Source organism: Rhopalosiphum padi, chromosome 3 (assembly GCF_020882245.1).
Source record: "Rhopalosiphum padi isolate XX-2018 chromosome 3, ASM2088224v1, whole genome shotgun sequence".
NCBI classification, from domain to species: domain Eukaryota; kingdom Metazoa; phylum Arthropoda; class Insecta; order Hemiptera; family Aphididae; genus Rhopalosiphum; species Rhopalosiphum padi.
The window spans coordinates 57,684,914-57,710,237 of record NC_083599.1 but is presented as its reverse complement, the minus strand read 5'-3'; the positions used below and the strand labels follow the sequence as shown (position 1 = coordinate 57,710,237).

The 25,324-nt window shown below is 28.7% G+C and overlaps 1 protein-coding gene across 1 annotated transcript in view; it reads right to left on the bottom strand.

Moving 5' to 3' along the window:
• Positions 1–14,138: 14,138 nt before the first annotated feature.
• The window catches only part of LOC132924615 (doublesex- and mab-3-related transcription factor A2-like), a 151,956-nt gene continuing 140,770 nt past the window's right edge, over positions 14,139–25,324 (bottom strand). The window contains exon 4 of the mRNA XM_060989025.1: positions 14,139–14,651. Coding sequence (XP_060845008.1) covers positions 14,430–14,651 — 222 coding nt within the window. The 3' untranslated portion in view covers positions 14,139–14,429. The remainder of the gene's footprint in view (positions 14,652–25,324) is intronic.

Sequence of the window (25,324 nt, the reverse complement as noted above, 5' to 3'; positions counted from 1 at the left end):
TAAAATGAAACACCATTATATTATATCCCCTCAAAAATTTCAGGAAGAGCTGGTCGCTAGTGCGTTGCACTTATGTCTCTGATAGTTGATACTATTTAGGTGTATGTATATAAGTTATAGCATTATATTATTTGTACGGTTATGTACCTGGTACATTGTAATAGTGTACTATAACATTATGTGTACTAGAATATTCACTTTTGCAGTTATGTCGAATGAAATTAAATTATTCAGAAAGCGCCTGGGGATCAACGATATTATGATGGGCTATATAATGATATGTATTTTAGTGATTGGGGAACTCTTGTCGAGTGTTGGGTACTGCCGATAGACAGTGTGCAGGGACGCTATAGAGACATTATCTGATTATGTGACGTAATAGCAAATCTCACCCTTTTAATGGCCGATTTAAAATAAAACCATAAACAAAAGGGGGGAAGTAGGTAACCGCTCTGCTGTATAGTAGGTGTCGAGTTTACCTGTCATTGTAATGGATGTGTCAAATTTAAATTCAATGATAGATCTACAATATTAGTAATACGATAAGATGAATTACCTAACTTATTATGCTGATAAAATTGAATTTTAAATATGATTTAATGTAGAAATTCCTGTTTTTCCTGTTTTTATCCTCGATTATTTTGAATAATATACTTGGAATTTTAAACCTCTTAAAATTACTAATTAAATTATTTTCACTACCAGAAATCACCCTTGAAGATGAAGATGAAATAATTTTTTCTTCTATTAAACTTGTACAAATATACAAATAAAAATGCATACATTTTAAAAACAATCCATTCTTCGTCAGAGCGCTAAGTTTAAAAATACATTAAGCAAAGGGATGGTTTTCAATCCGAAATAGCTTAATTGATTTAATTAATTAGGATGTTTAAATATTATTTTTACTATTGTTGTGTAACGTAGTAATAAGCATTTAAATTAAAACATAGGTATTATTATTATAATATTATACAAATACCTACACGTCTAATGTAATACCAAATATTAACAATAGAAATACAATTTTTTTTTTAAAATCGACCTTAAATAGCTATACGTTATACCTGTGCCTAGTTATTTAATGCTTGATTGTTAAAATAATTAATTTAAAATGCAAACTTAGTTCGAGCTAGTATAGTATAGTATAGTCGAAACTATTGGTACCTATAGCAGGTACTTATACTCCACGAGAAGATGATATTTTTTAAAATAGACACCTTTGTAAAATGTCACTGTCATATAGCGATTATTATACATAATATGTATTATAATATGTATATATTATATATTTTATAATTTATGTATAATACTTATGACAGAAATATGTGTGTATCGTTGTGATAGAAACGCCAGTTTTACTTTATTTTTTCGCTTGAAGTTAAATAACTCACAATTTACCATCATATACAAAACAACTACAAGATTGTCACTAAGAGTAAAAATTCGTAAAAATAAGCATAATAATATCCATTAAAAATAAACTGTTTGAGGTCGTTATATTATATACTTAATAGTCGATAGATTGTGTAGGCGCAGTCAAAATTTTAATTCAACACAAAAGTCTAGACTATATAATATTACATTATAGCTTATAGGTACTTAGGCATTTCACATATTTAATATTATATTTACATACCTACACCTATTATATTATACAGCCGTGAGGTTATTAATCGCTCAGTTTTCAATATGGTACCTATTTACATAAAACCGACAGCAAACCCTCGTAAGTCGTAACCAGCACGTGGATGAATACAGAACACACGATGCACATCCTACGAATCGAAACTATCGAACCATATAATATGACATATTTTTAACCCCTACCACATAATAATAATAATATGAATTATTGTCTTTTGAGCGACATAATCATTACCACCGCCCACGGGCCACCAACGCTATACGAACTGCAGATATATATATATATACGATGTTAGATATTGTATTTATATTTATTGCGTATATTCGCAAGATATAGGTACTGTTATTATTTCTGATTATGCGTTGCAAATACTTTACAGACGAATACGCAAATAATACGTACGATGGAGTAGAGGTTATATAGGCAGATGGGTATACATACACCTGTGTACCTGACTCATGATAATTATACAATATAATAACGTCGTTACGAGTTTACGATGTTATAGCCAGGTAGGTACCTACTAATTACTGGCAGTGCGGAACGCGTGGCGTTTCGTTTTCTCCGTCGGATTTAGAAACAAATTAAATTTCATCAAGCGGAATAACGAACAATGCTATATTATAGACGTCCAGACGTTTCCGATATCGTATCGTGTTAAATTCGTTATTTTTGTACATTTCGACAAATAAGCGGATGTGAAATAAACATACTTCAAGAAATGTAATATTGATTTTGAAAAAAATAATTGAATTCGTTTCCTTCTTATCCGTGAGAAATTAATTTTTAATTTTATTTTTTTTTTTACCAATACTGAGCATCAAAGTAAAGTTTAAATAATATACAGTAGAATCCGTTTAAGACGCTCTCCAAGGGACCAGTTAAAAATAGCGTCTTAAGAGAGAAATCGTATTACGCGGGTACAAACATTTTTTATTATATTTTACAATACATCCATGTTATATAAGTACATACAAATTATATTTTTTACTTTGCAGAGTGAATTATTACATATAAAAATATTTAAATTAAATTAAAATATTACAATTATATTACATATATTATTTTATATTACCTATTTCTAAAAATCAACTATCTTTCTTTGTTTCACATTTTTGATGTTTTTTTGGCTACAGGAAGTTTTCAATTTTATTAAGATGAATTTATACAATGTATTTTTATATTAACATCATTGACAAAACGAGCGTCTTATCCGGGAACATAGAGCGTATTATCCAGTGTTAATTACATGTTAAATGTTGTCAAAATCAAGGGACTCGTAAAAATGAGCTTATTAGCCGGGAAATCGTCTTAAGCGAGAGCGTCTTAAACGGGTTCTACACTGTATAATGTATATATAATATATTGAATGAACAATACAAGAAATCGAAAAATCCGTCTTTTATTATAAAATCTTGAAAATAAAATGAATGATTCAAGTATCTTTTCAACATTAATAAATCGGGCTTTCGGTATTGGCTGAGTGAATTTTCTTCAGCTTTTCTGGGGCTGGGGCTTGTATAGTCACTTTATAGATGAACCTTTTTCGAACACAAAATTTAAGAATCCTCGTGAGTTAATTTTAAGAATAGTATACATGAGCTTGTGATCATGCGGATGATGAGAAATTTAGAAATCTGTTACATATAATGATATAATAATTGACTTATCGATGGTCGGAACGCGCGTAGCGATTGATGCCCGGTGATTGTAACATTCACGGTTATAAAAATAAAAATAAAATTAAAACTATATTATTTTAAATCCAACCATCCTAATAAACGTCCACATGTAACACACATGTTTAATATTATTATGTGTTTGAATTACCAGATGATACATTTAATATTAGACATACTCGTGATTCTTTGTAAAAAGGTGGGTAATATTTTTTAGTTACATTATATAGTAGTTATAGTCTTATTTATCTATGTGGAATATAAACCTAAGAGAATATCTGGAACCGTAACGGCCTTCGCTCGGATGACGCCTAATCTCTGGGACGACTGTCCCAGGTGGAGAGCTGCCTTATCGGCAATGTGGTGAACAGCCAACTAATGAAGGCTGCTTTAGTCTGAACATTATGTACTAAGTCGTCATCGCTGCCGATAATCTATATTAGACGGTAATACAATAACTAAATATTACTAGCTAATATTCGGGCATACAGAATAATTATAATTACACGACAGAGAAGAGTTGAAGACTAAAACTGTGGCTAATGTTAACAATGCCCTTTTCACTCGAATATTCGATAGGTGGGGGTACAGGTATAACAACCTATTGAGTATTTAACCATCTATCTAAATTATAATATTAAATTGAATCAAATACTAATGGAAAATAAAGTTATCCTTGTAAAAATGTAAATTTTTCAATACAAAATACGGTAGTAAATAGAAGATCATTAAATATATTATGTATTGGTGATAATCTGTTAATAGTGCACTGCAATTAATATACCGACAAGTTACATTCCACCAGTTTTCTCAACAGAAAATGTGCCAATATATAAAGTGTATATAATGTATATCTCCAAACATATTTTCAGCAGTTTCTGAACGTTTGTAACGTATTAATATTTAAAATATTAAAACTGAAGTCATAAAAATATGATTAAGAGCTTATATTAGCCAAAATCAATTAGTGACGTTAATGATTTTGTCTTGCGGAACATAATAATATTGTATACGTAGTAAAAAATAAAAAAAAAACATTAATAGGTTTCAGAAAGCACTTTAAATTACAGAGTAATAAACAGTGGTCTAATTATTTTATTTTATTGTTTTAGATTCTAAACGAAGCCATAAATACATATTTTATTTTACAATGATGTGATTTTTTTTTGGTTCGATACATTTTGAAGCAGAAGAAATGCTTCAATCTTCAACATAGGCGTTGCGTAATGAATTATTTATAAATAACGTTATACTATATACCTACTTGACTAGTGCCTATAATATGTAGTTTAATAAACGTATTGAGCGAAAGCTTAAAACTATAACTCGCCTAAAATAAGTATTAATTCAACCATACCTAATTGAATGGTGGACGGTGATGGATGGGTAGGTCTACATTTGAATATGTTGCTTCAAAGGACAACATATTCTCACCACGCTACTAATTACGGTATATATTATTTTAAAATAAAGGCTTTGCATAAAAATGCTCTATCCTTCGTATCACACGTTGTAGTTATTAGGCTGTTGAATACCCTGCCTTTAAAAGTATTCAAATACTTGAAATTAAATCCTTTCTAAGTATTTTTATAGTATTCTGAATACTTTTTAAATGTAATTTTAACAAAATTTAAATATTTAAATATCATAAAGTCCGTTTTATTAATATATACCAAATGATGCTATACATAAATAAGTCGATGTAAAATCAGTGAAGAAAATTAATATTAGAATAATATACAATTTTACATTCGATAATAATATATATATTATTTTATGTTTTAATTAACATGTAATATGTACTCAAAAATATATAGGAAAGACATTTTTATCACGCGGGACGCAACTTTATAGACATATAGTAGCCACCCAAGGAGTCAGATAAATATAATATGCAGTGCAGAAGATCGTTTTTATTTTTAAATTTAAGACAAATAAATTAGTGTCAGGTGTAGACTACACCGTGTAGTGCTAATTGTAATACTTTTAAAAATAAATAAATAACAATTTCTTAAATATTCTTACTAAATACTGATAATATATAAGTATAGTATTATAATTCAAGTAGTATATTATTGAATATTTAAAGATGTTCAAATTGTTTTTTATATCGCATATATTAGCATATATCAAAATTAAATGCATATTTTATTACCTATTATATACTGCATATATTATTATATAAAACCTGTGCAATATTGTTTGATCAATAAAACCACATACAATTTGGTTATTTGGTTTTAAACTCACGATTGATTATTTTAAACACCGATATTTTAAACGGCCACAGAGGTATACAATTGCATGCAAGTTATTAAGTAAATAAGTATACGCAAATAAATAAGTACCTAAATTTTGTTACAAATAAGTACCTTAACTGTAAGAACATACAATTTACTCAAATATAGTACCTATTGTGTTTTAACGTAAATTGAGACATATAAATCGTTCTAAATCATTCACTACTCTCATATAATATTTAAGTTAGATAATCTTTTTAATGTACATACATATATAGTAAACCGTTATTGATGACATGTTCTCAAAAAAATTGTATATATCACTATACCAAGCAGCCATAGGGCCATATAGATACTAGTAGACAATGGAGAAATATCCTGCTTCTGAATTAAAAAAAAAAAAAAACTATTATATTAGATAGTTTAGTACCTTTTTATGACTTAAAATAATTCGAATAAGAATAACTGCAGAACACATAAGTGAAGTAATATAATACTATGTACAGATACATTTCCTTCAAATCTGGAGCAAAAAATGTCAAAAATAGTAAGGTGTATACGATAGTAGGTAGGTAGGTAGGTAGGTATAACCTATTTGGTTATATTGTATATACTGTAAAATTATTATTTTACATATGAAAATTCTGTTTAAAAATAGTTAAGATATAATGAATTATCTTTACCGACGTTCGAATGTAGGTACAATTAACACGAGTCTTCCGGATTTGATGACTCGCGCCTACCATCGCGTATTTCACATTAACTGAGAGCTATTTGATAGACGTGTACGTTTACCGAGACATGGCTTTCTAAACGACGGCGGTTAGGCACTTCGCTCGAGTACCACGGGCGTCGCAGAAGCCGCGTACTGACACCTCTGCTAGAATAAGCCGCGAAACCAGTGGCTATCATAGCAACAAAATCACCAGCGATTATCCAGGGAGAAATCGGCCCACAAGCGCAAGTCCGATTACGGAGATCCTGGGCTTGACATCTGATCCTCCTCGTACTGCACTTAGTAATATATTGTCATCGACAGGACGTAGGTCGCACACCACAACCCACAGCTACCGAGTTGAAGGGTCTTGAGAAACCGACAAGCCACCAGACGTGGAACGTGACGTTCACCGCTAGATCTAGGATACGCGCGTGGTGAATCCGACAATATTAGGACGCCCGGTGGACCACCCGCTAACCAAAATTTGCTGGTGGTCGCATTGGACCCACCACCGCACGCGTTGTATGGCGCGTGCGATGACGATAGATACGAGAATAAATATAAATTAACACGTACAATAATGAACAGATATATTTTTTAAATATAAATATATTAGGTACCTAAATAATATAAAATTTGGAAATTAGTAACTCTATTAGAATCGCTAGTCATCGGAAAAATCATTAGTTTAATTTTAATAGAACCCGAACTCATAATATAACCTTTATTCAGTTATTCGTAGAAAACGCTTTTATTTGAAAATCTAAAAATGAAAAGTTTCTAAATTGGATTTCGAATAGGTAAAAATTTTAATAGTGAAAAAAATGTATTAAAGACGAGAATACGGCGATTAGCGATCTAAGTTATTTTACTGATAAAAATAATACTTACCTATTGGTTACACGGCGTGCTACTTTCACGAAATAAAAAAAAAAACCGGGCTACATTTTTTCTTAGAGTAAAATATGTTATATTAACCCTGTTAATCTATATTTATGCCCCAGCACTAAAAGTCCTGGAGCCTCGTTTAATAAACATTGCATTGTAAATTTTTCAAACCAGTTATTTTATAGAGATCGTAAAATAATAAATTTAAAGCCAATAAAATATAAATAATTTAAAGAAAGAGTTTTAAAAACTGTCGTATTTGAATAATAAAATATACTGTCGATCCATACCCCTTTAGCTATAATTATTATATTATTATAATTTATTTCAAAAATCAAATACAAATAATATATATTTAAATGACACATTTTTCGAGTTAAATGCATCGCCTAATATAATACATAATATTACATGTATAATACATATTAAATATGTCAATGATGTATTCTATACAGCATTTTAGGACATTGCTGATATAATGTATTATAATTTACAATTTAGTATAGTAAGATGTTAATCTATTTACAAACAAAAACGTTAGTGGTTAATTCGGAATAATATGTGGTCAAAAACCTTACAAAACCAATTGGTTAGGTTAGGGGTCGGCAACCTTTTGAGACAGCAAGTTACTAGTTACACAAAAGTTACAATTTATATGATTTCTCAGATTTTAAAGAGCCACAAAAAATTTTGTTTCAATATTTTAGTATTTGCTTATATATTATATATGGATTATAGGTAATCGATTTTCGATTTAAAATAAACGAATTTATAGATGAAATAATATTTATTCGTGTAAAAACATACAAATATTTTTAGCACAAAACATATTCGAGTATTTTGGCTATAATAATAAATAATACAGTTATTGAATAATATAGATAATTATATTTCGTTACATCAATGGGAGCATTGACTTTGCGTGTATTTGGAAAGTTCGGTGCACACTTAATTTTAGTTGATTATGATGGCCTGTGCAGTTATATCATATTCTTAAAAGCAACATTAATATATAACAATAATACAGTTAGACTTAGTAACAGATAAAATTGATCAAAAAAAAAAAAAAAAAAATATTATGCTACTTAAAGGTATGAAAAAAATTGTTAATATAATATGATGAGTAAATAACTTAAGAAATATACTTATGTAAGCAAATTTTCAAAAATCATATTTTTAAAAAAGTTATTACATTCCAAATTAATTTAATCAAAAAATATTGATATTTTAAAAAAATTTTAAAAAATAAACTATTTGACTTTATTAAATATTTTTTAAATATTTTTACCATCAAAATTGTTCTTATAATCAAATTCACAAATTGGCTATTTTAATTTATCCAAACAAATTTAAATCAAATTTTCATTTTTTTATTTTCAGTAGGTACTAAAAAATGAACATAGAATATTTCAAAATATTAATTAGAACAAAAGTTATTCCAAAAGTCAGTTCTATCTGTTACACCCTGTATATACATATTTTTTTTTTTGATAATAAAATAATTATCTATGCGTATGAACCTAGAGAACCGCAACTTAAGATCGGAAGAGCCGTAGGTTGCCGACCCGCGACCCCTGGGTTATGTATGTAATCAAATTGTTGTGCAGTAAATTATTCACGTTCATTTTATTTACCTAGGCTTATTCTTTAATAGTATATAATTTCTGTATGTTTCTAATAGGTAAATGTATAATTTCTCACTCAATGAATCAAATTAATTATTTATTTAACTCTTGACTAATGTGTGGCGTTTTATTACTCACTGAAGACACATTTTTTAAATGGTTATATAATTTATTTATTTAGTAATTTTTAGATTTAAATAATAGACAAAATAAATAAACTTAAGATAAAACAAAAATCCATTTTTTTCAATTACAGTCCACAAAAAAAAAAAACTTTTTGTTGCTGAATTACGGCGCTATTTTATAAAACGGTGATGGCGATTCGTGCACAGTTACAGTGCTTCCAAAACTTTAAACGACTATATTATGTATGTATAAATACTGAATACGCATAGGTACACTTAAATAATAAATTTGACGTTTTCTCTCAAAAGTATTATGAGATATATCATTAAGCATTTTAAATTTGTTGACTTATTCGAATGCGTATAAATTGTAATTTCATATAATATGTATACAGGTATGTATAATGTATTATATTTGTGGTTACCAGTTGGGTCTTATGTACTCTGGTGACTACATAACTACAAATTCAAATCTAAATAAACGTGCACGGAACTTAAACTCCATGGCTTTTTGTGTCAATTAATTATACGATACTTTATACGCTTTCGTTAGTGAGTACTATAATTCTTGTTCCTTTTAAAATAACGTAATGGATACAATGGATGTAGCACACGTTTCTATAAGAACAGTCACATTATACTTGTACGATATAACTATATATAAGTATTATTTTAATTCTGTTTCGAACGTTGTCTGTCTTATTTATGTATTGTATATAAGTGACATAGTGTATTAGTGTATATTAAACTGTTTCGTATTTTCATTATAATGTACGCGTACCTCTACTATCTATATAGTATTTAATAATAATATTTAAATGCATGTTCAATGTTGAAAGATACGTTGCGAAAATTATTTATGCGTTATTAAAATGCAAAACACATTTAATTATTGTATAGTTTGTTTTATAAATTTTACGATCAATAATATTGTTATTTGTTGGCTAGTGAAATAAAAACATATCTGGCGATAAGCCTATATTATCTTTTGGCGTCCTTGGCAGTAAATCAAAACATTGAAAACTGCGCTGAATGTTCGGTACCTATTATTGCTGTGGCCTCTGATGTCCGGGAATGTTTAAAGCATAAGTGTGCTGCACAAGACGTGCGGGGTATTCTCAGGCACGACTTGTGATATTTTACGGGCCTAAATGCCCATTTATGTCTTAATCAATTGCAAAAAATATACTTTAGTTATGAGAATCAATTTTTGATTATAATTTTAAAGTGAATTTGAAAGAGTAGGATAATTCGCTATGTGCACTACACTCTATTATTGTTGAAAGTCTCAAGTCTGTATACAGTTTAACCTATAGACGTGTAGTATTATGTATTAAACATTGCTATGAGCTAAATATTGTAATTGCGCACTGAAAAAAATAAATAAATGATTAATATGTTTCACTTATTTATATCACATTATTGATAATACATATTATTCATTATATTTCCTTTTTTGATTGTATTTTAACTATAATGTTAATAATTCACCACGACTATGCATTCTCGGAAATTATATGTTGTAATGTGTAGCTTGTATTTTTCTACTATATACCTGTATGTGATTAAAAGCACATTTAATTTAAAAAAGTCTAATGGTTTTAATATAGACTATAGAGGGTCTATATAATATATGGGCACTACCTAATTTTTGAATCTGCGCTCGCTATTGATGTAAAGTTAAATACTTATGTGAGCAACAAAATTAAAGTAATATTTATTAATCTCAAGATTAGTTATTATTCGTTTGATATTATGTTTATTTTTGTTACTTGAAATATTATATGACGTGACTCGATATTTATAGAACAATAAGACGTGAAACACGATTGAGTATAGAATATTTTAAGCGATGTTATCACATTTAACCGAAACTTTGTAAATGAGTACTGTTGCGTATTTACTATAATAAAATATTAGGCTTTTCTCTTTTCTTTTTATATCTTTATCTTTTAATACATCAACAAATTTTCTCATACGTATCGTTAAGAAAGGCGTTTAATGCTTAATCGTGGGATGATATAGTTTTTTGATATATAGTATTTTATCCCTACATAATGCAAAGGTGTCTTAAACTGTTAAAATTACTAAAAAAATTTATTAGTTTTTTAAATAAATAAATAAACATATTCAATGTTTTACTTAGTCACAAGGACGTATTAAAAAAATACGTATATGATATATTTTTTTTCATCATCACAGACGATTGATTTTTAAATAAAACAAAATAACTATAACTAACGAATGAATTATGTTTGATTAAGCTTTATTACAGAATTAATTGACTATTACCTATAGATCACTTGTATTTATAGTCCAACCAATTTTAAATTAAATACAATATTATTATAGATAGGTGATTAGATAAATCATGGCTGCTATTGCCGCAGTCGTCTTTACTCGCTATTTTACTTATGGACTTATGGTCTATGGATCAACGCTGGTGAAAGTTGTTATTTATGTTTCTATAAAATATATAATAATATATTAATATGTACTTAATCGTATTTTTGTCATATAAATCGTTTACGATAACATTTGAAGGATTAACAAGAGCGATTGCAGTATACGATTGAATAAATGACAATCGAGTAGTGCATAATGCAGGATGATCCAGTATTAGCTAGTGTAAGGACGACTTAAATTGTAGGTTAAATTAAATCCTGTAAGTAAAATAATAATATTATGTACATACTTTAATGCAAGTGTGGTATTGTTGTGCATACTAGTACAAATCATATATTATAATGATAACAAAGTTAATACATATGATTTTTCTCAAAGTAGGTACGGTATTGCAGTAGTCCGGTTTATCATTAACACTAAAAACTTAAAGTTATATTGGCCAGGAGTCCAGGACTCTGGTTGGCGAAGAGTGTATAAACTTGACAGTATAATGTCGGTCCTTCTTGGAATACACACAGTATCGTTTCAATGTTATTTGGTTAACTGACTTGCCGGATTTGCGTTATAAAATAACTGCAGATGTTCAATGTTATAATTCAAGTGTTAGTATTCAAAAATACAAAATTCATCACACGAGTGAATTAAATATATTTTTTTACATATCTCGATAATAGACGTCGAGTGGATTAATAATTAACTGAAATAACTAACAATATTGCATTTTATATATTTTGTTATATTTAAAAACAAATATAACAACAGCTATTTTTAACACACACGATTTAGATTATATATAGTATAATATTATACTGTACTCGTATTATTGATTTGTTCTATCATAATAATACAATTTTAAATAATACACTTAAATCTATACATTATTTGTGTAACAATGTTTTGTATTAAAAATGTATGTGATTATTATTAATAGGTAGATAAACTTTTATTATTTATTTTAACCAAATGACTCGTTGGTACATAAAAAATATTGACAAAAAAAGCTTAGTTATATTATATTTTAATCAATAAGTATTTAAGTAATAATAATAATACCTAAAATATTATTATTTAGTATTTTAATAATGCTAAGACGAATAATATGTCATTCAAAATGTCTAAACTAATCTAATAATAATAATAGTTACAATAATAATTGTATTAATAATAATCGTAAGTCAAGAAGTTGAATGGAATGAAGAACCTTTGTTTTAAATAAATATGTATGAGTACACATCAAAGTATGTTTTCAAAAAAGTAGTATAAAAACCATAATTTAAAATGTAATGTGACTAGCCCAGACACACGTGGGGACTAAGATATTATATGAAAACATTTTTTGTTCATACCTATATTATTTTAACTTTTAATTTTTAATTTGAAATTTATATTATGATTATATGAAAATCTTCGAAATCGTTTTTCTGCTAAGTATGTGCCTGTGTCACCTACATTTATTAGGTTTAGATAAATTCTAAAATAGGAGAGAGCTTTTTCTTGTTTTATATTTTCCATTAATATATTGTTTTTCTATTCAACACTAGTTGTACAATAGCAGTTTTACCCAGGGTATCCTTAGAAATAGATTAACAGTAGTGGTAACAGTAATAATTATACCGATACAAAGATATACGATTATAATAGTTAAAAACTTGGTCAATTTTTAGTTGATGTTAAAAATGCTATGAATAAATATTACCTAATATATAATTAAAAACTAATAACAAAAAAAATAAAAGAAAAAGAAATAACGTAAAAAAGCGTAAGTAGTTATTTTCCATACAATTATTTGATAAAAAAAAAAAATAATAATAATAATAATAAAAATATAATAACATTGCATAATATTCGTTTTTAAACTTAAAATAATAACTAGGTATAACGAAATAATGATATATAATAATAAACATGACACATGACAAGCTAAATTCACATTGATTTCACACTCCCCCTCGAGTTTTACCGGTCGCGTTGACCGTTGCAATATTATTATTTAAGGACGATAATATATTTTAATATCAATTTTAAGGCGACGACAATATAATATTTTTACATTGCACGTACCTTGTAGTGTATAGTATGATATTATTTTAATAAGTCGCGCGCGTCATCGCACACGGATACCTACCGAAAAAAGGTACGTTTCGATGAATGTACATTATTAGAACTTGAAATTACTTAAAAGTCGGCGCTGACGCGCGGGTGGTACCTATTTAGTCACCCAACTTAGCATTATCGTATAAGATGCGCATTTTCGTTCGTCGTGAGTAATAATAAAGTCACGTCGAAAACACGTGACACAATAAAAAAAAATATACAATACTTAGTTGGTAATAATATTAGACGATACCTTCGTATATTTTGGGTACACGTCGGTAACGGCCAAAACGTTGATTCGTTCAAACCGCTGCACGCTGTTTGCATTATCGTAATTTGTTCGATTTTTTTATTTCTATAAACAGCATTTTATATATGTTTTTTTTTATTTTATACAATTCAACACGCGTTTGTTCGACTCGACGCATTTAATCCTACGGGGTTGGGATAAATTTTTTCGTACTCATATACTACTATTATTATTTATATTATTATTATTAAATCTAACTCTATGTAATGTACGTGCTGGCGGCAGAAATGTGTATAATACAACGATATCAAAATCCGATGGCGCGGGGGGGGGGGGTCGTCGATAATAGGTACAACAATAAATTTAAGTCTCTGACCGCATAAACTCGTCGATCAATGACGACGATAATATAATAATAATATAGTACGTTAATAATATTAAAGTCGTAACGATTTTTTCATTAATTTTCTTTTTTATACAAATTTTGAAAAAAATTGGACGATCGCGTTTCGCCTGTAGTTATGTGTCTCCTTCATCTGCACATATACAAAACCACGAAAGTATTAATACCTATCGCTTTTTATTACTATACAGCCGTCGCCGATCGTCATCCAATGATGGTTATTGTTATTATTATTTAGGTATTGTTGTAAACGATTCGTATAAACGGGTTCATGACGATATCGCAGAATGGAACTTATAATATAGTATCATATAGTATAATAATATTGTATACTATGACTGCGCTCGTCTCGGTTAGGCGTGGTGTCTAGTCTGTTCCCGGTCGTCTTGTGCCGGGGGGTTCGCGGGTGCCGGTCGGTTTTGCGCCGCACGCTCTTGCTGCAGCCTGCCCGCGATCTCCAGCGCCCGACTTGGTTCCGGTCGACGTTGATGGTGGTTGTTATTCTGCAAGTTCACCGGTTCCGGTTGCATTTCCTGATTGAACATCGGTAACCAACAGTGTCTGGACCTCTCGTTCTGAAAAAATAAAACACGATAATAATATTGCATTACGGTATGGTGGTCTGCTGCAGTGATTAGTTAATATAATTATAATCAATACATTAAATATTTAATTTAATATTAAGGTGGGTACATAATTTTTTTATTTTTTTTTTTATAAGTTTTTACGTTTTTCACAGATTTTGACGATAATATGCGTTTAGTCACATATTACTAAATAAGAACATCCACATGATTGACGTTTAAATTTCGTTGCATAATAAAACACTGTCTCCCATTTTTCCGTTTTTCACCCTTTGCCACTGAAGACGAAGGGCACATTATTCAAACACATCCTCATACGTATCGAATAATATGATGAGGTGTGCAACTGAATATATAGTGGTCATAACCTAACCTAACCAAAAGTAACGTGTGAAAAAGTCTGCTTTCTATTGTGATTTGCGATTATATACAATATACGCGGGTACCAGCGATATCATTAATATAGGGTATATAACATAATTATATAGTATTATATTATACCGATTAAAATCTAATTACATAATAGTTCATTTATCCTCGTAGTTCTCTGAATTTTTTTACATTGTGTTTGATATGTCAACTCAGTGCATTCACGAATTAAGAAGTTGATTTAATTTTAACTTTTTAACGTGACTACTGACTAGTTACTTTTGAATTTCCGTTAATGTCACTATTAACATAATTCATTTGTTTTTTAACTAAAGTGAAATCAAAAAATAAACTCTTCATTACACAAGAAATAAAGTTAATTAATTTTTTATTTTATTTTATTTTATTACATTTCAGTTGTTTCCGTTTTCATGTCAACAAATATTTCGGGTAAGTTTGATACGAATTAATTTTTTTTCTAACGAGTAAAAATTTCAATAAAATACCTAATAGAACCTAAATAAATTAAATTGTATAATAAAAACTATATAGTGTTCAGTTGGTAAAAAAATAAAGTAGGCTAGTATTATAAACATAAAAATAGCTTTTTTTTAAACTTAATAAAACAATTCTGTATTTACTTTTAAATTAATTTTTGACTTAACATTAGTTAAAGATTACTTTAACTTAAAGTAATAAGACTGATGGATATTTTATTCTGAGTGGAAATTGTGGAACCGTTTTTCGCATTCAATGTTTTTTCATTGAATTGTAAATTTAACACATACATCACATGACCTATTCAATTACGACGAGTACTCAACATCTATACTCTACAATAGTGTCATGCCTGGTTCAAAAATAAAAAATAATATACTCTTATGACGTATAATAAGCTTCTCCTCATAATATTACAAAGATCAACTTAGCACTCATAACGGGCGACGTTAATTGACCTTGACACATGGTGATGAAATGGTATATGTACCTTTATATTTTGCAATACATATACATACTCGATATACAGAGTATAATGTCATATATGTCTGTACATGAAAATTATTTAAAAATATATTTTTACAAATTAGGAGAACACATAATATATTTTTTGTTTAATTTATTGAATTTAATTCTTATAATTATATTGCTGTAGAATACAATAGGGTATGATGGAACACACCACGAACAAGATAAAAAAAAAGACTCGAAAAAGTAATCGATCAAAAAAGACTACAGCGATGATAGTATCTGCATTGATTGATTTGTGTAATGACTAATTGTAATATAAATTATATTCATGTTCTAATGATTGAACTTTATGGTAATTAATAATTATATTATGTATAATATGTGTAGTTACTTACTCGTATAAATGCATAATGCATTTTGATTACTGATGATATATTATATATTATTATAAAAAACAAATATGAGCGAGAAAGTCGGAAAGTACGAGTATATATGAAGTTGAATAAATAAATAATAATAATTGGTCTAGCACGTGACAATTATTTTGTTAAACGTTTTTGTTTTATTCTTTTAAATTTCTAAATTACATATTGAATAATAAATTCGATTGTAATTAATTTTATTGGTATTATTTGTGGTGAATGAAATAAAAATAAATTTTTTATGCGGACATGCAGCAAAATGAAAGCTGATTTAGAATTAAAAATTACTGTTTAAAATTTACTTAAAGTTGCATTAATCTGTAAAATAAAATACCATTAACGTCTACCATTGGTCATTAGGCATTAACATAATAATATTATTAGTTCTATACCTACCTACGTTTAAAGAAACGCGCATATCATATTATTGTTCTTGTTGTTGTTGTTGTTTGTTTTTATTAAATTATGTTTTCAAAGTTGTAATAATTGTTAATTTATTTATGTATGTCTGCCTACACACATTATGTATCCTACCTATCTATAGTGTTGCGTAAAAGAAGAAATTGAAATGTCAACGTCGTAATTTAGTTGAATTTACATTAAAAAACATTGTATTATTATTCATTGCAATATTATATAGCTATTACATAATATAGAACATTCCTGCGCGTTAAATTAAAACAATAATAATAGTCGAAACGCGGATTGCCAAAAATATAGAGAGTAAACATATTTTATTCATTTTTTTTTTGTAAAACTTCTTTTGAATTTGTCTTTTATAAAATATATTATGTTTAATTGTTATTATTTTATTAAGAATTTAAAATTATTATAATTTATAATCATACAATTATGCGGGAAGAGGCACGTACCTACATAACGGTACGGCGGTTTTTCATAAATTAATATAATAGTAATTAAACGAATGACTATTGTATATTAATTATTACTGGATAATAATGATAGTAATGTTTAGTTGTTCATTCGCGGGACAACAGGTGTCCCGCACTCCTCTTCTTTCGATCCGTGCGGTCAGTACATGACAACAATATTAACGTTGTTGCCTAGATTTATAGACTCCACGCTGAACAAGAGGCGGGAACACCGTTCCGGGTGGCAAAATTTCAAGGACATCCCCGGGCAAGTCCGGAAATAGGTATAATAATATTTTCTTGTCATTTTACAAAATTAGAGAGTTGTTTTATTGGCGCCGTAATAATTACACAAATATATTCGAAACAACTTTGATGTATTATAAACTTCAAAAAATGATATTCATCATTAGGTGGATGGGTATGACCATGTGCAGCAAAGGGTAGTGCAATACTTTTGAGGGGTTTATTCGTTGATTGTTAAATACCCTCCGTTATGTACACGTTTTCAGTTATTTCGCCAATAATTAAGTACAAATAGTACAATTACATATTATAATCATATAGGTTCACATATAGAGAATATTACTATGTACCTAAATATTATAAACACGAAGAAATTGTGACATTTTTTGTCCTATATATCGGGGTATGCGTCGATTTTATAGTTCAATATACATAGTATTATAATATTATTATAGTACATAATATGTTTACGACAGAAAAATGTTAAAACACAGTAGATAATTGACATGACGGAAAATTACGACCTGTCTCGGATTCGACACACTTTTAAAACAAATCAGAATTTTACCCCCATTGACCGTACGTTAGAATGGTAATATAGTATTTTTTTTTTTTGACATCAATACGACTATACCGTCGACCGGCACGGATTTTTTCACGGCCATTGCGGCATTGTGTATGTCTTGCAAACTGTTTTGATCGGCTAACGGTCTGAAAACACGTTTGTCATGCTTTAATGGTGTGCATATTATTATTTAGGCATATGGATCACTGCAGTGACGTAACCAGCACTAGTACCTCGAGGGAGGAATATATTCAGATAGACAATGATTGTGTAAGATTTGAAAAAAAAAACATGAACGCTATGCCCTCTTCTTCACTCACTGACACATACATTTTGCCTGTATCAAATGTGAGTAACATATAATTATACATTTTTAATAACTATACAACAATACTTTTTATTTATTTGTAATTTGGTCTTATTATTTAATCAATGTTTTGAGGACCTATACTTAATTCACAGAATCGATTTTTATTTATAGTGCGGGGAAATATATCATTCTCATGTAGTCGAAAAAAGAAATGTTCCGAAATTCGCGAAGTTACAAAGATAATTGGAAAAGTATTATGACAACTATATTGTATCATAGCATATTATATATTAAATACCTATATATTATGCATTATACTTATATTATTTCTATTTATTTAAATGTGTTTTTTTTTCTAAAACCAATTACGGTTTACAATAAACTTCAAATCTTTTTCATCTGACTGCTTATATACCCTAAATTAGGTAGGTACACGCATATCGTTTATCTTTTTTACTAGCCGCTGATGACTTACAGGCACCTATAACAAATAACTGCAATTCCATTAGTTTTCGAAAACTTAACATTGTTTTTGGTGGTCGCGAACTTATTGTTCAGAAAAACCCCTTCTCACCAGGGCGACGACTACGAAGAGGAGAAAAAAAAATAAAAACAAAACATGCCCAACATTATTATTATAAATAGTTATAATATTGCAACATATATATATATATACTAGTTTCAGCGGTGCAGTATACACATATCATCATACATATAATATATTATTACTCGCGCGTGTTTATTTTAATGGAATTGTTGGTTTCGATACACACACACACACATACACACACACATACATTCACGGAGTACTATAATAATAATATACACTCGTATTGCATCGTATATACACATATAATTACTGTACATAATTTATTCCGACGACGAAGATGATCTGACGACCGCGGGCGCGAGAGATGGCACCATGGGAAATCTGTGTGGACCACCTCGTCGTCGTCGTCGTCACCACTCCGACCCGGATCGGCGCCACGTCGTCATTTAAATGTAATGATATTATTATAATATAACACAACACATACGCCAATCGGTCGACGTATTATTCGTGTGTGTGTGTGCTTTCGACGGTTGATTGGATGTTTCTGCGTTCTCGTCGTCGTCGCCGTCTTACACACTTGGACGCGTGTAATCGAACGGTAGCGTATATTAAATGCACGTCGTGTGTGTTGTTGCGACGGTATATTATTCGTGTAATATAATAAATATAATATATACATATCGTACTGTAGGTAATATGTGATATGTATATATGTTATTCGTATTTTAATAATACAATAATAACAGTTTGTAATCACGCGCACCACCCGATCTCGGCGGCGGCGGCAAGCGAATGTTAATGTGATATTATTATGTTATATTACACGACGATGTGATATACATCGTGCGGGCGGCGGACGCGGTTGTACGTATATCATGTGCCATGTGTATTACCCATACGTATGACGTATACCTATCTTGTTGTATTTGTATACAATACGTTTAATATTATATATACACACACAGCGCTCGTCGATATCTCTAAATACACTGTAACGTATATACACGTGACCGGGCACGCGTGTGTGTAGGTACACGTTGTATAATAAGTCATCTTATAACGGCAATATTATAATATTGTGTTATACGTCTGTCGATTTATTACGCTACATCGCATTATTATTGTTATTATGTTTTTCGATTCCGTGTTATCACACACACGCGCGCGCTGTACTGTATGTGTGAATTGCTTCCCTTCCGTTTTTGAATTTATTAAGGGTGATAATTCACCAAGCTCATTCACGACGAATTTTCCTATATTATAGTGTAAACATTTTAATAACTAACCACTCGTTCGAATTTTGAACGAGGTATACCATCGACATTAAAAAATAAAAAAAAACATTTACAGTAAAATGTTAGATTGGTTTTTGAAAAACAGAAATTTGTACCCAAGACATTCATAAGAAGAACAAAAAATCTCAAAATATTTTAAAATAGGTCTTTAGGCACATTTAAACATTCCAAAAATCAGAATTCGAATAAATTATTATTAAATGGAATGAGCATGATGCTTGGTGAATTACTGTATTCAATATTTTACATAACCCACCAAAAGATTATTAACGACCCACAGTTTGGAAACCTCTATTTTAGATAAAAACGAAAGATAAATTTATCTGAATGAATATTTAAAAACAAAAATTATTTCGACAAAAATATAAGAAATAAGATTTTCGTGTGTTTGTTGATACCTATACTATATACACCAATTTTTGGAACCACAATTGTTCATTTATTCAATATTTTTGACGTACACTTGAACACGGGCAATGTTTAAACTTAGCTTCATTTTTCGACCTACAAAGGTTGTTCACGTAAGAATTTGGATATGGATCACATATATTTTTGAGTATAAGTTACCACTAATGATAAAAATAAAAAAGAATTTTATATAATCTATAAATATAAAGATTAATGTATGTTAGTACCCAAAAAGTAGTTGACCGATTTTGACAAAAATATCAGAAAAATGTAAATAGTATTATTAATTCTACGTTAAAAAATTTACCAAGTGCTACATACAATCCATAACAGACGGTTGACTATCTCGGTTTTTAGATCTGAAATGTGAATTTCTTCTTACAGAGAAAATTAGTGAGGATATTGGCACCACTTTATTTTGCCAATTGAGATATTTTATGTAACTGATAGTAATTCATATATTGTGGTAAATAATTTAGCAATGACGTATCAAAATCAATCATAATTTTCTATATACTATTATTTTTTTAAATTTAATTATAATTATTTATTTGTTTTAATTTACGTGTTTATACTTATTTTTATTTTTTCGTTTAAAAAGAATTTATGTTTAGTTATATGTCAAAAAAAGTTATAAAATGGATATTTATATTGTAATTGTATTAGTTGTATTCAAAAAATAAGATGGACAAAATATAAACTCAATATTGTATGAACTATAATGAATTTTATTTTAATTTTAACATTGTGTGGGAATTTTATTTACCGCCTATCGTCATGGTGGCTGACCATCATGTACAGATTATAATTCTTACTGCTCGTAAAATGTGATATGAGTAGCTATTATTACCTATACCTACCAATATGTCATGCGTATATAATATAGTATAATTTCTCTATAATTTTTTTTTTCTAGAGCCAAAATCAAACAAACGTGCTTATATTATAAGGTATAGACCGACCACACCAGGGACGTACGCAGAAAAAAGTTTTGGGGGTATATTTGAAAATCAGTTATTGAAAAGTAGAACTTTTTTAATAAATATATAAACATTTTTATGAAAATTAGGTATACTTAAAATACTTTTTTTAAATACAAACATTAATTTAACAAAATTAACATTAAAATTGAATAAGTAAATAACCAAACAAAAACCCAAGTATTTCGGGGGGTATTTGAACACTCAAAACACCCCCCTGTGTACGTGCTTAAGCCGCACAATATAGTAATGGTATCTAAGTGGTATACGTATGTATTACATGTATGAACATTATTATATACAGGTAGATTAAATTATAAATTATATAAATATATACGATGTATCATGCGTAGTATATAATATAGTATATAATATACCTGCACGCACCGGCGACGGTGGCGATGTCAATGACTCGGTCGACAATGTCCACGCGCAAAAGCGGAAAACCGGTTCTCCCGATACACCGTGACACACACTTACCACTTATTACGCTAAGTAGTCGGCATTTAGACGGAGTTTTTCCGAAGCGGGCGGCTGTCGGACGAGACGATAGCGATCAATGCAGAGCGCGCGAGCGAATGTCGGCGTCCGACCGACAGACTTTCGACCAACTCGCGTAGGTATACCTTCATGTACCTACATATATCATTATCATAATAATGCCAGTGGTAAAGTTTGGCTTTACGTCATCCTCGGCGTCGTATATTTATCTATCGGGTGACGTGAGACACCCTTATTATTTCAAAATCTATTAATGTTTAAAAAAATATTTATTTTGTACAGTTTTAAATTGCTAAAAACCAAATTTTTTAAAAATATTATTTTTTTATCCATAACATTTTTTTAACGACAAGAAGCCCTTTTAACTCCTTATTCAAAAGTAGAATATTTTTTTGAATACTTCGATACAAACAAATCAAATTTTGAAAGAGTGGTTTATAAGCTATAAGTATTTAAAATTTGGTTGAGCAGAGAAGAGTCGTATAATTAATAGGGGTACTCCGCTAAATGTTGATTCACTTCTCCGTTTGTCTAAACTTTAAATACTTATAACTAATAAGCTATTTGTTTAAAATTTTATTTTTATCTATTAAATAGTATAGTATAGCATAGTATAATATTATAGTGATTGATTACATTATAGCATCACGTGACATTAAACCGAAGAATCGAGTTATCGATGGTAAATTATTGTATTATAGATAGAAGCACTAAATTAGTTAGTACAATAATGGGACGAAGTGGGATAGGTTAAAAGGTATAGCTGAAAATTGGGGTAATCGAAAAAGTCAACGGTTAACGATTTAATAACTACTGCAGTCAACGTTCTAAAATCATTTAAAATATTAATTTGATGATACTAAATATTAGGTACATATATAAACGTACTTTGTGATAGTGCAACAATCTTGCATGCGAAAGAATATTGAAGAACAATAAAAGTATATAGTTATGACTTATGATTTATGAAATATATTAAATTTTCATCATTAGATTTCTAGAACCAATGTTTTTTTTACCAATTTTAGATAATTCACTAAAATAGTTTTAGTAACATTAGTTTTATTATAGTCGTTATTTTGTATATTAATATGTTATATACATATATATTATCATAAATGTCTCGTGGAAATTAATGTTATTCATCGGATTGAATAACACAAGAACATTAAAATAAAATATATGTGGGGGTAATGTTTCCTAAACTAGCAATTGTAAATTTTGATTTTAAGAACAAATAGGTAATATTAATTTTCTAAAATATGTATATTATTAAAAAAAACTGTACTAAATGATTCACATTACAAAGCATAGATTATAAAATGCATATATAAAATAATTTTATAACTGTACAGTGTACACACTGTGATTGGAATGACGCGTAAGAACATAACGATTATTAAATATCAATTTTACTTACTATGTACATTTTTTATAAGTTTTTTCACGGTTTGAAACAGTGTATTTATTCTAATCTTCAATATTGTGGGTAGTTTTTGGTTATTTGGTTGTACTAAATAACCGTTGTACATATTAAAACCTGATAAATAGCAGAAGTGAGTTCTATGGTTTATTATTATTATTATTATTATTTTATTTGTATAGTTAATTTACAATATTGCTTCACTGCACAGTGTAAAACTAAACCTGACCGCGGTCTTTTTGAAGGTTACCAACATATTAAGAAATATAAAAAGATATTGCGAATTTAACTTGCAATAATTTTTACTTTTTGAAGTTAGTTTATGTTTTTTTTTTCAATACAAACTTTATAATAGTTATAACATAAGTATTAGTCATCCATTTTTTATACGGTGTCGATCACCACCACCATTATCTTAGTTATCTAGTTTCTTTCGATCGGAAGCTGGTCATGTGGTTTACTTGTATTTATTTTGTTCTCATTAAACGGGCTTCAAAGATATCAAAGGGTTCACCACGAAAAATTAAAAAGAGTCATTATTTGAAATTAAAAATTATTTTAAACTTAATATTAAAATGTAAGTTAATATCATGTTTATAACCATGGACGCACATTTGGGGTGGCGGTAGATGGAAGACGCGGCAATTGTCTCGCTGGAAAATAATATGAACTTATAATTTAATAAATAATATCATACCTCCCATACTACCTAACCTAATAACCTAGATAGTTTCATTCAGTACATATGGCATATGCCATTATTATGTTTGGAATGAAACGCATACAGTTTTTATTTAACGAAACTGAATAATACATTTGATTATATTTTTTTTTTATGAATTATTAAAATTAATTTTAATTAATTTTATGACAAATGTATTATTTGTACATTTATATATTGACCTAACATGAAACCTTTGTTTAGTTGACTTTTGAGAATTTTTATTTTGCTTTACCCTAAAATTTAACCTATGGGCGTCTAAATTACATTTATATGTATAAATTTCAGTAAATAAATAATTAAATAACTATTGCTTTATGTATTACGATTAGTTGGTTAGGTATATTATGTATAATAACTTATTATTATAATTACAACTGTTCAATTTAAATTACTGGTTACTGCAGGTTAGTAAAATTGAAGACGTATTTATAGAAATAATTTGGGAGAAGACATCCAGATTTTCACTTCCTAATATATGGGTTCACAAATATTAAATCCGATATTTAAGTACGTGGTATACCTTTTTATAGGCAGCCAATGTTGAAATTTTTTAAATAATACAATCTTATAATATTTCTATAACAGTTCTATGATAATATCTAATATATTGCATCGTCCCGTAACTTTAAGCGTATACATTTGTATAATAGACACGCGTATTGGAATAATTATAATATGTTCATTGTTCATCGATCGATTAATTTGGGCATTAAACTATTTATATGCAAACAGTTTAGGACTTAAGGTATTCAAATACATTTGTAACTACATGAATGATATCATTTAAATATACTTAGGTATTTATTACGTGAATCGACGTAATTCAGAAATATTGTAATTGCTGGTATTTCCACATACCTAACTACCGCGAGATGCGAATACCGATGAGTAAATAATAACATACCTTGGATTTTAATTAGGTTCACGTCCATCTTTTACAATAATAATTTTGAATCTATAGATTACTCTTTTAATGTAGATTAAAACGATAATGAGGGTTGAAAGAAATTATGTTGAAAATATAATA